Here is a 14,273-nt window from a genome sequence, read left to right on the forward strand (position 1 = left end):
AGGATAGAGTATGATTAATCCAAACATTATTAATTTCAGTCTTCAACCTAATGGCAGGAAGCAAAGGAGGTCTTCCGGCAATCAAGATATTAGAATCAAAGACATCAGACCCCATTTTCTTTAACCTATACTTTTCTGATTTGAATTTTATAATTCAGTTATTAGCAACCCACTAACAAATATTTGTTAAACTGCTAAAAAACTCTTCTGTGGCCTCTTCATTTTCTCATAAAAAACAACCCAAAGGCTGTTATTTGATTGCAATTTCTTCAAAATTTTGACTCAGCCTCTATGACGCAGAAATAGTGACCAGTACATATGCCACAAAGTCCCAGCCTTATTTCACCATGCTGGGGTTCTAGGGCCATTAAGGTAATTTGTGAAAACAAAGCACCCGGACTGCTGTTTTGCAATTTTCCTCCTTCATAACATGTCTTAAGCAACATGTGGGTTAGTGGTTTAATCATGATAGGAAGTTAGGTATGTTCAATAATCTTGACCCCATTCTTGTCCAACCTTTGACTTTTGAATTTGCTGGGTTATTCTGGTCACTCATTAAGTATCCTGGTGGCCCCAGAATTCCATAACATAGTAGATAACTGATTAAAAAAAAGAGAGAGAGAGAGACAGACAGACAGACAGACAGAGAAAACATTTGCTACCTTACAACCTGAGATTTTTGAGGACTAGGTCATTTAACATAGATTGTGACAGGACTTCAAATGTCTTTGAATAGCTCCAGAAAACATTTTTTTCCTGAGTAGTAGAGAAGGTTAGAAAATTGCTTCTCCCATCTGTGATTCTGAAGGAAAAGATTTCAGTTTTACTTATATTTTAAAGTATTTCTTGAGCGACTGGGTGGCTCAGTTGTTTAAGGGACTGCCTTCGTCTCAGATCATGATCTCAGGGTCGCAGGATTGAGTCCTGCATTGGGTTCCCTGATCAGCTGGAAACCTGCTTCTCCCTCTTCCACTCTCCTTGCTTGTGTGCTCTCTCTCTCTCTGTCAAATAATTAAATAAAATCTTTAAAAAATAAGAACATAAAATATTTCTTTTTTTTTAATTTTTTATTTTTTATAAACATATATTTTTATCCCCAGGGGTACAGGTCTGTGAATTGCCAGGTTTACACACTTCACAGCACTCACCAAAGCACATACCCTCCCCAATGTCCATAGAACATAAAATATTTCTTAAAGTGTTAATGATGGTAAAGTGCCTAGAGCCTAGAATTCATAAATTGTGATTTTGGATGAATTGCTCAAGTGTAACACTTTTGAAAACTGTAGATAGTCTAGTCCATGTATGTCCTCATGAATGTGAGTGTTCCCTATTCCTTAGTTGTTATTGTAGAAGTACAACTTATATCAAGCACCACCCCAACCTAAGTATTTGAAATCTCTGACTTTTTTAAGATCCCCAAACAATTCTTGTCATTAGACATTCTATAAATGCCAAAGTCATATAATAAGTATGCTCTTTACTGATAATTCCTTTTATTCTCCCTAAAGCTCTATGACTGTAGTAAGTGCAGGTACTATCATTCTCCTGTTGTTGATTAAACTCCACAATTGAATTAAATTTCTATTCACAGGTAAAGAAGAGAGGGCACGAGGGTGCAAATGTTTCTGTTAAGAAATACATTTTTTTTTCATGACTTTCAATTCCTGAAAAGATGAAACTAAGATATACTTAGGTCACTGCCTGAACCTAAGCCATGCTTCTAGGGAATTACCCAACCTCAGAGTCCTCAGTGTTATTTTGAAAATACCAGAGTGATCATTCCTAAAAATATAATTGCTCTTAATATCTAGTAGAAGAAGCATATTAGCCAGAATCTTAAGTGTATGTCTTTAATTCTATTATAGAGCATAAACAATTTTTAAGCTAGTCAAGAGGCATGATATACTGTCAAACAGTACACAACATGTAATTTAATATTCATTAAATGATTAGTGAAATTTGAACACTTAGGACTGGGCCTCAGGGAGGAATGGCTCTGAGGTCTGAGGGAAGACTGAGAAATGAAGTCAGCTGGTCTTGACCTAGAGAAGCTGCTCGTTAACAACATGGCACCCCTGCTTTTCAACCGAGAGGTTTGATAAATGAAAATCTGGGTTGATTTTCTTAACGAGCCTGTTTTAATAGAAATGGAATTTTAGATGCTCTACAAGTCTCCCTTTGGTAAATCTCTTATTAACAAGAAAGCTTGAACTTGTTGCTTTTACTTTCTGGGTGTCTTGGTTTTGACATTATAATAAAAATGTTAAACCCTTCAGTTGGATGAGAAAAGTCTTTTTAAACCACAATAGCTCTATTCCAGGCCTATTAAATAGAGACTCTGGGTGTTTCATGTAAAGGTACCATTGATCCATTGGCTCATCACTGGAATAACAATTATCTGTAGATGGCATTGCCTTTGCAGCTGCAAAGACCCAGTGAAGGCAGGGTTCTGTTTCATTGCTTTCCACATTGGTCAGGGCTTGACAACATAGTTAATGGGTTTAAAAGGTAAAAATATGTATAATCATTGAATTCTGAAGTCATACTCTTCTTTATATTTATTTGAATCTCACCCACACTCTGTTTTTTAAGTATATGCATTTGTACTTTAAGGATTAGTATTCCTCCTTACTATAAAGTCTAGTTCATTTTGTCTTATGACAAAGTTTATTTGGAAGTATAAAATTGACTAACCTGAGTATTCTCTGCATTTTTTTAATAGTAAAATGCCCACATCTCAAGTTTTATTTCATTTATGGGTTCAGATATTTTCCTCCCTCTAGCCACAGAATGTGTGATAGATTTCTATTTTCATATAAACTAAAAAAAGGAAAAAAAAATCTTTATTCTGCATCCTTATGGCCTTAAGGGTAACTACAGGCATGTAAAAGTGTAAGATTTAGTAATCTACCTCGAAGAGGTAGACACAGACACAGACCATGAGTTACCAAAAATTACCGTTTAAAAAAAAAAAAAAAAAAGACAAAAAAAAAACTTTACCCATGTAGATGTGAAGTCATATCCTGACCAAAGGAGGAAGTGGCAGGTCACTGAGCTCAAACTTATCTGCTATACATCATTGACGGCACAGTGCTGACAGCCTTCAGTTGTTTCTGTAACAACAGAAAGCACACTTGTTTGGAGTAGTGTGAATTCAAAATGCTGAAGAGAAAACCATCCAATGTTTCAGAGAAGGAGAAACATCAAAAACCAAAGGTAAGGTAATTTCATACACAAACAAAATAAAACCACTTAAAAGAATACACGCACACACACACACACACACACACACACCACACACATTGTTCTTCTCTTGTTAGTTGTAAATCAATTCAACCCTAGGGTGAATGCCTCATGGCAAGCATGAAAAATGTTGAACTGCCAAAAAAAAAAAAGAAAAATGTTGAATTGCAAATTTAGGTGTTAAATAATACCTGACAATTACTGTCTCTGTAATTTTATGTTATAGTGTATATTTGATCATTTACATATGTAACTCAAGTTAAAGTAAAGTTGGAGCTCAGATCCAACTTCATGGAAATCAATTTGGTGGTCTCTTATAGGTTGATATTATGAAACAGTCTTGAACATTTTTAATAACCATAAAGTTGTCAATGTCTATTTAACTGAATGAATTTTATCCCTCACATGTTCAGCTCTCATAATACCTCTAATTATCAGAAGATTGTGAAATAGAGATGTTTTGGCTCAAATATTTGTTTTTTGTGGTTTTTTTGTATTAAAATATGATAGTTTGCTGAAAAGATTATTTTTCCTACTCTCACTTGAACTAACACTTTACTAGAGAGAGGATTGGGTTATATTTTTAAGAAGCATCGAAACCCCATATATTGATAGATTTATCAAATTGGTTCTATTTGGAATGTTATGCTGTTCTTGTCTTGACAATAAGTGCCGCTTTAAAAAAAAAGTACAGCATGAGATAACAAAGTTTAGATTCTATTGTAGAACTCTAAATTGGTTTCATTAATAACATGAGAGAAGCTATGAAATACTGGGTTCAAAGATTTTCGCCAATACTTATACATTTCTTGAGTTTCCCAGATAAATAATATTTTTAATCTATTTGTGAATGAACTATAGCTGAGGTCAGATGTCTTTTTAGAGGACTGACTTATTATCTATTATTGGTCTTTATTTGTTTGGCACCCATTCTGAGAGAAAGGAGTTGGGAATTGATTGTGAACTTCTAAATTGATGTGGCATTGAACAATGGTCAATATTTTATAAGTCTTTGCAAGTTACTATACAACCTGTCTGAAGGAAACTAAAAAACAAAAGATTTCCTATCTTTAAAAACTAAGTCAAACATCTTTAGTTAAAAATGCAACTGGATAATGTATCATGATTTCTGGTTTTTTTTTCTAATACAATAAAAACTCACAGCAATATTCCTCAAAGAGAAAGAAAAATTTCTAAAACCATCACTTCTATACTTAAGATTAATTTTATATAGAATTTACTAAATTAAATGTAACTAATATTGAGTTGACAATAGTAGGTTTTAGGAAGATCATAGAAGTTAATATGAAACAGAGGTTTTCCTTTAAGTACTTAAAATCTGAAGTGGAAGTATTTGACAAGGACTGCATTATGTAGTGAGTTACTATCATATTTATGTCATTGAACTGTTTTCAAAATAATACTGTCGTCTATCATCATCATTTGCCTTAATTGCAGGAACCATTGAAATGTAAGTGGAGTGTTGTTAATCTTTTTGACTTCTTTATTTCTTTAAATAAAAATATATTTGGTAACACCTATCTATGAATAAAATACATCACAGAGAATAGTCACTTTGGGACATACTAACTTTTGTTGTGAATGAAGTCCCATTTTCTGTAGATGAGTGATTTCATTTTCCATGAATTTGAAGAAATATGTGAGTGCATATGTACAAGTGTGTTTTTTGGATATTCCAGGTCCACAAAGGCCTTTCTTTTTATATATATATTTCCTTTTTTTTTTCTAACCATTATAATTATGTCTTAGAAACAAATCATCTTCTATTCACATTTACTTATTTTATTGGGTAATTTTCTTTGTGAATTTTATGGAAAAACTGCAGAATCCCTAAAAGTTGAAAGATCTGCGTGTCATGACGATCTCTACGAATAAATGGCCAGTAGAATGAAGAGTGCAAGTTCCTTCATCTACTGGAAGGGATCATTTGGCCCGTGTCTAGAAAGATGGAAGAGAACCATCAAGAAATCAGCCTGAATTATGGGGAATAACACAGCCTATGCTGTTTCACTATGGGACCAAATAGTATTTTCACATCTCCTGACCCAGAGAGACATACTCCTTGCACTATACTCTTTCAGAATAGCTGAGAGAAATTCTCTTGTCTTCTATTGGGAACGCTACCGTAGGTAAAGAACAGCAGCATTAAAAATGAGGGAACCATTACTGAACCATCTAGTTTGTGTTAACTCCTGTGCTAATTATAGTTCAGGTGACCTAGTACCCAATTCGAAGGGTGAATGCATATTATACCTAATGTTGCCTCAGATAAAAATTATGGAACTGTTCATTTGAAAAGGAAATCAATGGAGAAGGACTTTGTTACGAGTATTTTTAAGTAGGTACCACAATTGTGAGAGAATTCAAAACATTCATGGATATAAAATGTGGCAATAGATTTTATGAGCCTATATACAAAATGATTTATTATTTTCTTAAATTCACAAGTCTTATCAATAGACATGTCCGCAACTCAGAGAAATAATGAAAACACATGTTAAAATATGGTTTTACTGTCTTTAATTTTATCATTAACATGTCATAAATAGGACCAATAGTATTCATGTCTATTATAAGGGATTCATAGTGTAGGTTAAGGGAGTAAGACCAGAAATATGCTATCAGGAAAACTGGGAGGGCCTTGGAGAATTATTACCAGAAAACCCCACTATGTATATTGGAATGTTAATAAATTCCAGAAAGTTTCATTTGTGTCTCAGAACTTTCTATGGTGTATATAGCTAAATTCCAAATTAATAAAGAAATTTGATGAATAATAGCTAAGAATTCTACATTTAGATTAATCACTCAAAAATAGCCTTGCTTAACATACATGCAAGTTTCTGTACTTTGGTTTTTGAAGTGTGGTTTTGCTTTCTCATCACTACTTCCCACTGCTGATAGTGATTTTTAAAAATTTTAAGCATATCAAGGATTTGGATTTGATAAGATACGATCTCCTTACACTCTATAAATGCTTAAATTATAGAACATGATTTTCTGTGACTTTTTCCAGCTGAAATGTTTTATTTTATGTTTCTATATTTATTGTGAGCTTTTTATACATTATTTAATATTTAATTTTTTTTCAAGATTTTACTTATTTATTTGAGAGAGAGAGAACATTAACAGGGGAGGGGCAGAGGGAGAAACAGACTCCCCTCTGAGCGGGGAGCCCAATGTGGGGTTTGATCCCAGAACCCTGAGATCATGGCATGAGCCGAAGGCAGATGCTTAACTTCCTGAACCCCCAAGGTGTCCCTAGTATTTAATATTTCTAGCAACTCTGTGAATCACTCTTACATAGCTGCATAGATGAGAAGGCATAGAGAAGATTAATTAACTTGAGCAGAGACAGTCAGATGAAAAATAAAACTGTGTGATGTGGAATATATATGTCAGTTTCCAGTACTCCTGTTCTTAATTATTATGCTGCCATTACTAGCATAGGAACTGTAGATATGACTCCTATTTCTGTCTTAATTACCAAATACATTTTATGGAAACCAGGGAGAACATATGTTTAAGAGCCTTCATAAGCTGGAAAGGAATTGAGAAGTCCTCCATTCCTATCTCTGATTAGATACAAGAATTCCACCAACAAAATCCCTCCAAGTGTCCAGTCAAGCTTCAAAACTTACAAATGTAAAACAATAACAACTTTTAAATTTTTCAAATGTTCAAATTGTCAAAAAAAAAAATAATGACATAATAATGAGATTAAGTTAACCACAAATTGCCCTCCTGCCCTGAGCATACCACCATCAGTGTAGTAGGCCCCTAACAAACATGTGTGGAGTGAATGGATTTTCTTGCATCTACTCTGTATATCCTGGTTCAAGTATAGATACCCATTAACGCAGTGCACTTTCATTTCCTTTGGTCCTAAGTCTGTGAGTGTGTCCCTAAGTTTATATGTATATGTATAAATGCAACTGTAATTCATTTTCAAGCTTTATTTTAAGGACCCTAAGATAGCAAATGTTTTACAAAACTCTCTGGAGAGGTCGACCTTTACATAACCATAGACCTTTGTTCCAGGTCAGGGATTATGGTGGAAACTTCGAAAATAGAAAAAGAATAGATAAATGAAACTTTGCAACTGTAATTAGAACAACTTGGCCTTTATTTGGCTGGAATTAATGGTCTGTGTTAATAAATTTTAATAGCATTTTTTTTTTCAAATAAAGGAGATTCAAATACCACTGTTATTTTAAAGGGAAACACTGGAATAATGGCAGTTCTGGAAATAGCTTTTTTTTTTTTTACCATATTTTTAAATCTAAAGTACATACTAAATGAGACACCATTAGTGTCACAGATGCTAATTTTCACTAGCAATGACTGAAGTGGCATTCTTTCCCATTTGCATTTGATCCTAGCAATGATGAGAGGTGATGAGTTGATTATGAGCTGTTTTCACTGCACTGCCCGCTGTGCAAATTTATGCTCCTAGACAAGGATGACACATAGTTGTGGCATTAAAGAGCTTTCTTCATCGCTTTTCCTATCAGGACTGCTGAGATACATTTTAACTCTTCTCTAACCAGGTATAAGAAAAGGGAAGAAATGTTCACATGTACGAGTGTTTTACTTTAGGCCAGGCACTTACACAAGGGGCTTATTGCATTGTCCCTCCAGGTTACAGGAAAGAAAATAGTCCTGTATATGTGAAATATTGTCCTCAAGGTGTCATAGCTAGTAAAAAAAATATATATATATATATATATATATATTTATATTTATATATTTATATATTCAAGATTATAGGAACAGCTTTTCTTCTTCTAAACTTGTGGGTTTCTCCCCATTACTTCTTTTTGCTCCTTCATCTGGTGTGTAATTTCGGACTTTAATTTAGATAAATTCAGTCGAATGTTTTGGCTTATCAAACAAAGTGATCCCAAATAAGATATATGATATACAATGGAAAAAGTACTTTAAATTTACTTTTTCCACTTAAAAATGATGGGTGTAAATTAATGTTTATTTTTACTTTTGGTTAATACTCCTCTCCACAACTGAAAAAAACCTCCCAAAAGGTTCTCTTCATTTATGTATTTAGTTAGTATTTACGTCACCTTCGTTTTCCAAGAAATGGCTAAATTATGATCCAAAACCAAAACAAAAAAATTCCGGAGAGAACTGAGTATAGATCATGTTAAAATGTATCACAGGACCACCAAGGTCAAGTTGAACGTGGATCTAAGTGCCTGCTGCTCAGTGTGGGGTCATTCAGACCGGGAGCTCTGGCATTTTAGGAGTCAGCTACAAGTGCCGACTCTCTGGCCTTCCCCAAACTTATTAAATCAGAATATATATTGTAACAAGATACCTATGAGTTCTCTGAGAACTTTAAAGTTCGGAAATGATGTTTGCATCGATGGTTCTCAAACTAGGTTGCACATTTGAATCACTGAAGAACTTTAAGAAATACTAACGATGGGATTCCATCTTCAGATGGAATCTGAATGTGCCTGAGCATCAAGAATTTTAAGTTACACAATCTGGAAACATTTTTTCTATTAATCTTTTCAAAAGACTTAGAAGGTAATTGATTAATCCATTTATTCTTTCCTTCCTTCATTCATTCATTCTTTAATACAACAAATATCTCTTGAGTGTTGACTGTAGACAATATAGAACTTATGCTGGGAATGCAGTGGTGAATAAAACAAAGAACCTTGCCCTAGTAAAACTGACATTTACTGGGGATGATACACAACAAGCCAGATAAATATGTTAAATATACAGTATGCTAGGTATCGGTAAGTGCTAAAAAGGGGAGGGATACAAACCACGGGGAAAGATTTGGTGAGAATGGGACATTTGAAAAAGGACCAGAAGGAAATGAAAGAGCTGCGTATAAGTTTGACTGATGTAATTATATTCCAGGCAGAAGGAAGAGCAAGTTCAACAGCCTTGAGGCTTGAGTGTGTTTGAGAAACAGTTGAACAGAGTGCACAAGGGGAAGAGTGTTCCCAAAGAGCAGAGTCATAGAGGGCTTCTAGATCTTTATAAGGATTTGGGCTAAAATTGAAAACTTTGGAGAAAAGAAGGATCTGGGTTACATGTTAGTGTGTTTATTCCACCTTTTGGTTTTCAAATACACTGACGAGACTTGGAAAATAGGGAGAAGAGACCTGTTAGGAAGCTCTTACTGAAACTAGGCAAGAGATGGTGGTGGTTCACACAAGGGGAGTGGCAGGGTGGTTGTTGAGAAGATGAGTTTGGGACCTATGTGTACATACTGTGTCCCTTTGAATATGTACAGGAAACTTAACCACACCACCTGTGCTGAAAAGATGGTGAACAGAAAGGCCACCACTGCCCTACACTGCTCTTTGCTTCTAATAATTGGTGCCCACCTTCCCAGGAGGAATGCCTATATTTCTCTGTCATGGCCACCAGAAATTCACACCAAAATTGATGTGCCACTTCCCCAAATTTTCTGTTCTTTCTCCAAACTACAATTTCTTGTTGAGCTTAATTCTCATTTCTAGTATATCTCAAAATCAGAAGAGATGAACAAATAATTTGTTCATTTTATCATGTTTAATTGTTTGAAAGAGTCTAATAATTTTAGCTTTGAAAACTTTTCTCCAAACAAAGCACTACTTCATTCTCACCTTCCCATTTTAGAGAATATGAATCTATAATCAAGTTGTATTGCAAGCAAGTAGTCAAAAAAGTAGGGCCAAATAGGATGGCTAAACATGAAAAAACAAAAACAAAACAGTGTCCACACAAGCATACAGGAAGTTCAGGAGACAAATGGCCGAGAGAATGACAGAAGTGTAGCCTCCCTTTCTTTGGAAATTTAGATATTATATCCTATGGGAAGAGTATCAAGTCACTACTTTGACTACCAATGCACTGGATTTGTTAAAAATCAATTTAATGAAACACATCTCTTTAATCTTTCTTTGCCTTGCTTTGGAGACAAATGGCTTCATTATCCCTGAAGATTGTGGTTTTTTTCCCTAATGGAATCAACTCCATACTCTACATATCCAAGTTTTCCAATTTAGCATTACCAAACTGATCCATTTCTCTTCCTTTCTAGTGTTAAGGATTTAGGTGAACTTTTAGAAACAAGACATTCATAATTAGCTTCTTAGCAGAGAACAAAAATGTCCTACATTAAGAATTGATTAATAAGAACAGAAGAGGTTTTTAAGCTGTCTCTAGTGGTAGACGAAGTGATTCTTCTATACATAGAGAGACCCATTTGTCAGCACAGCTGGCCGTGTCTCCTTTCTCCCCCCACGTGATGAGCCTTAGAAGTTTTTACCTCACGAGCAGGAGTTTGCTGGGGTTGCCATTGCAAAACACAATGGGCTGAGAGGCTTAAAAAACAGAAACATATCCTCTCACAAACTGAGGTTGGAAGTCCAAGATCAGGGTGTGTGGGGTTGTTTTCCTCTGTGGGTCATGAGGGGATGATCTGTTCCAGGACTCTCTCAGTGGCTTAGAGATGACCACACATTACTCCTCTTCACTTAGTCATTCCTCTGGCCATGTACACCCTGGTAGACATCTCTCTTTATGCACCCAAGTCTCATTTTCTTATAAGGACACCAGTAGGATTGGATTAGGGCCTACCTTAACAGCCCCATTTTACCGTAATCACCTCTTTAAAGGCCCCATGTCCGAACGTAGTCATAATCCGAGGTACAAGGGATATGGTCTTAACATACACATTTTGGGAAACTCAAAATTCAGTTCATTATATAGTCCGTGAAATTCTACTAATTCAAAGTGAGGATTTGATTTTTGGCTGCTTCCTTCCTTCCAATGACCCTAGATCCCTCTTTACATACGGTAGGCCAGTCCCCTCATTCAGCCAGCCCCACTGACCTCACGACAGTGGCTCCCTTTTACCCACACTGTCCAGTTTTTTTCCTTGTTCTTTCCTTCCATCTAAACCTACCTCTGCTACATCCCACAAGGCCTCTACTAAGAATCACTGAAAATTAATAAAAGTAAAACATATGCTCTGCCCCTTTGGCCAGTGGCTTTCTTGCTACAGATTAAAATCACTTTTCTAGCTGGACTGTTAAACCCTCAACAAAGCCTCCACCAAGTAGCCCAAGGCAATGTCCTAGAGGACATCATGGCAAAGTGGTAGGGAACATAAACTAAAGTCACATAGACTTAGTTTTGAAGTCCTATTTTGATTATCTTCTCACCAGGGGACATTGAACATTTTATTAAGCCCCTTTTAAGTCTCAGTGTGCTTATCTGAAGAAGGGGTGTATTAAAGCATGTCATGTAGGATGGATGAGAGGATTTTGCTAATTACCATATGGAAATTTTCTAGCACATAGTACATGGTCCATTAATAATCTCACTCTCCTATCTGTTTTCACAGTGACTGTTCCACATTTCTATTGTTTCTTGTAACACAGTTTATTCCACTATGCCCTCCCAACCAGAGTTATCATCAAGAACAGGGGATGTACCTTATGTGAATTTGCATCCCTGGAATTTTTGCTGGGGCACAAGGGGGACTAAATTCAATCCGCCTGACTTTCAGACTCCACGTGCTTCCTATTATACTTTGGCTACTGCCAAAAATATTTATCATACAGAACATAGTCAGGATTTCTCAATGTGTGTACAATGAGTGTGAAATGACTAATGGATAATATTAGTCATCTAAAAAGTACTCTACTCCAGGACATAGTTTACAAAGGGTCTGCTGACAAAGATCTGGGCAACACCCACGTGAAGCAAAGGAACCATTCTTAGAATCAGAATGTAATGAAACAAAACAATAATCAAACATGGCAATTTAATATAGCTGATGAGTTAAAAAAAAAATAGCAAAGGGGCTTGCTTTGCTGGAAGCCTAGAAAAGAGTGGAAGAATAGAAATGTGTCAATATCAGCAGAACAACATAGATCAACCAAAGCAAATATTCCATTTGGCTCAGTGGACTTGCTCACTTAGTAAGATAAGTAATTCAGGATTTGTAGCTTCCTGTGTCTAGCCCTGGGTGCCACCTAGTTACTGTAGCTTTACTCTACTAAGGAAGCAAACTTCCAACAATGATCTTGTGTCTCCTATAGTGTTTCCTCCAGGGGAGAAAATTCTTTGGTAAGTCAACAAGAACATGTATTCTTCTTGACGGTTGAATTTCCAATACCCTACCAATACTTGCCATTGCCATTTTTGGTATCATATTAGTTTGGTTTATGAGTCAGTCCCTCAGAGATTATTTCAGAAAGATTGAAAAACAAAGTTTCTATACCTGATGAAGTGAGGGCCTGCCATTGGGCATGGAGACCTACCCAAGAAACAGGCTTCCTAGCTAGGAAGGATAACCTGAGTGGCCACCTGGCCCCACCTTTTCTCTACATACATACAACAGAGACAACTAAATATAAAATAATGAAGTTCCCTTTCTACGTTTTTCATAATTTAAATAATTTAAATTCTTGACATAAGATTTAAGGCAGCTTTACCTTGTAGCATATTCTATTTTATACCATACATAGTGATATAGCTAGGCATTAATCTGGATATTTGGTTTAAATTTTTTTTCTGAATATTTCACACGGTTACAGCTATGCAACTTTGATTTTTTTCATTAAGTAAAAGTAACAAAATGAGTAATTAAATATACAAATTATACAATGCTAGTTATTATACAGCTATCATCTTCTAAGGCCATCTACGTTTCAAGTGACTTTAAGATTAAGAATATCTTACTATAATTAGTTATCAATCTTAAAGCAGGCCATTACCTATAAAACAAATAATTATACCAGATTTCTAATTTTGAGAGAAATTTCCTTCCAAGATAAATGGTCTAGTCAGACATTGTAAGTTAAAGAATTATCAACAGAGTTCATTCCTATCTATTGTTACATTTCTTTTTTTTTTTTTAAAGATTTTATTTATTTATTTGAGAGAGAGACAGTGAGAGAGAGCATGAGCGAGGAGAAGGTCAGAGAGCAAAGCAGACTCCCCATGGAGCTGGGAGCCTGATGCGGGACTCGATCCCGGGACTCCAGGATCACGCCCTGAGCCGGAGGCAGTCGTCCAACCAACTGAGCCATGACTGTTACCCCTCAGTATAATGAACTGTTTAAATAGCCAAATCAAATTTGCTGAAAGGCGAATGGGACTGATCATAAGGAAGCTACAGAACCCTAACATCTCTTCCAAATATCCTAGCATGAACTTACTATTTTTTTCCCACCTATTCTTTCCTTGTTTGGGATTACAGACTGTATATTTGCCCCACATAAACATGTCTGTTCTTACTAAGGAAAAAAACGTTTAAATTCCTAACCAAAGTGGCAGCGGGTACTGCCTGAGATGGGAATGTTTATAAGCTTTATGATATTAACTGCAGCACTCCACCTCAGGTGGCATAAAGCATGCAAAAAAGAACTTTCTGTCAGTTTTATTATTTCTAAAAAGGTTCCCCTTGAAGCAGCAGAGTGACCTTGCTCTGCTGAGCTGACATATGCCACTGGATTAATGGTCGAGCTCTGCTGGAGGGATGCTCACGGAAACATTACAACTCTAGAAGCTGGGCTGGCGGTGACCATTAATCAGGGGGACCAAAATCATGCATCAAACACTCTCATTTAAAAGTAGTAAAAATGACTTAAAAAAAAAACTTTTTGAGAATTAGCTTATTGTTTGTCATTACTTGTGTTCAAGGAGATCACTGCATGACTAAAATATCCCTTGAGGAGACCTTTAGAAAGGTTATTATGTACCCAGAGGCCACATGAAGACAGAGGACATAGAAGACTAATGGAAGTGACTGAGTTTTTGTTCCAGAGAATTTGAGAGGAAAGTTTATTCAATTCTGGATTCTGTTTTCCCAGCTTAATTTTCACTCCTTTATTTAAACATGATTTCAAAACAATGATTATTTTGGTTCTTTGTGATGAGTTTATTTTTTAAACTGGAGTAACTGGGTTCCGTGGTATAAACATTTGATTGGTGAATATGTTGGGAAATTGTTCAGGAACCTAAAGTTT

The 14,273-nt window shown here is 35.6% G+C and overlaps 1 protein-coding gene across 2 annotated transcripts in view; it reads left to right on the forward strand.

Annotated features, from left to right (window-relative positions):
- SAMSN1 (SAM domain, SH3 domain and nuclear localization signals 1) overlaps positions 1-14,273 on the forward strand; it is a 143,978-nt gene that overhangs the window by 90,226 nt on the left and 39,479 nt on the right. The window contains exon 1 of one of the 2 annotated variants that reach the window (XM_044251108.1): positions 3,029-3,219. The exons of the other annotated variant lie outside the window; for it this stretch is intronic. Within the exon in view, the coding sequence (XP_044107043.1) occupies positions 3,163-3,219 (57 nt within the window). The 5' untranslated portion in view covers positions 3,029-3,162. Of the gene's footprint in view, positions 1-3,028; positions 3,220-14,273 lie in introns of those variants that run through there. 2 annotated transcript variants of the gene reach the window in all.

Source organism: Neovison vison, chromosome 6 (genome assembly GCF_020171115.1).
Source record: "Neovison vison isolate M4711 chromosome 6, ASM_NN_V1, whole genome shotgun sequence".
NCBI classification, from domain to species: Eukaryota; Metazoa; Chordata; class Mammalia; order Carnivora; family Mustelidae; genus Neogale; species Neogale vison.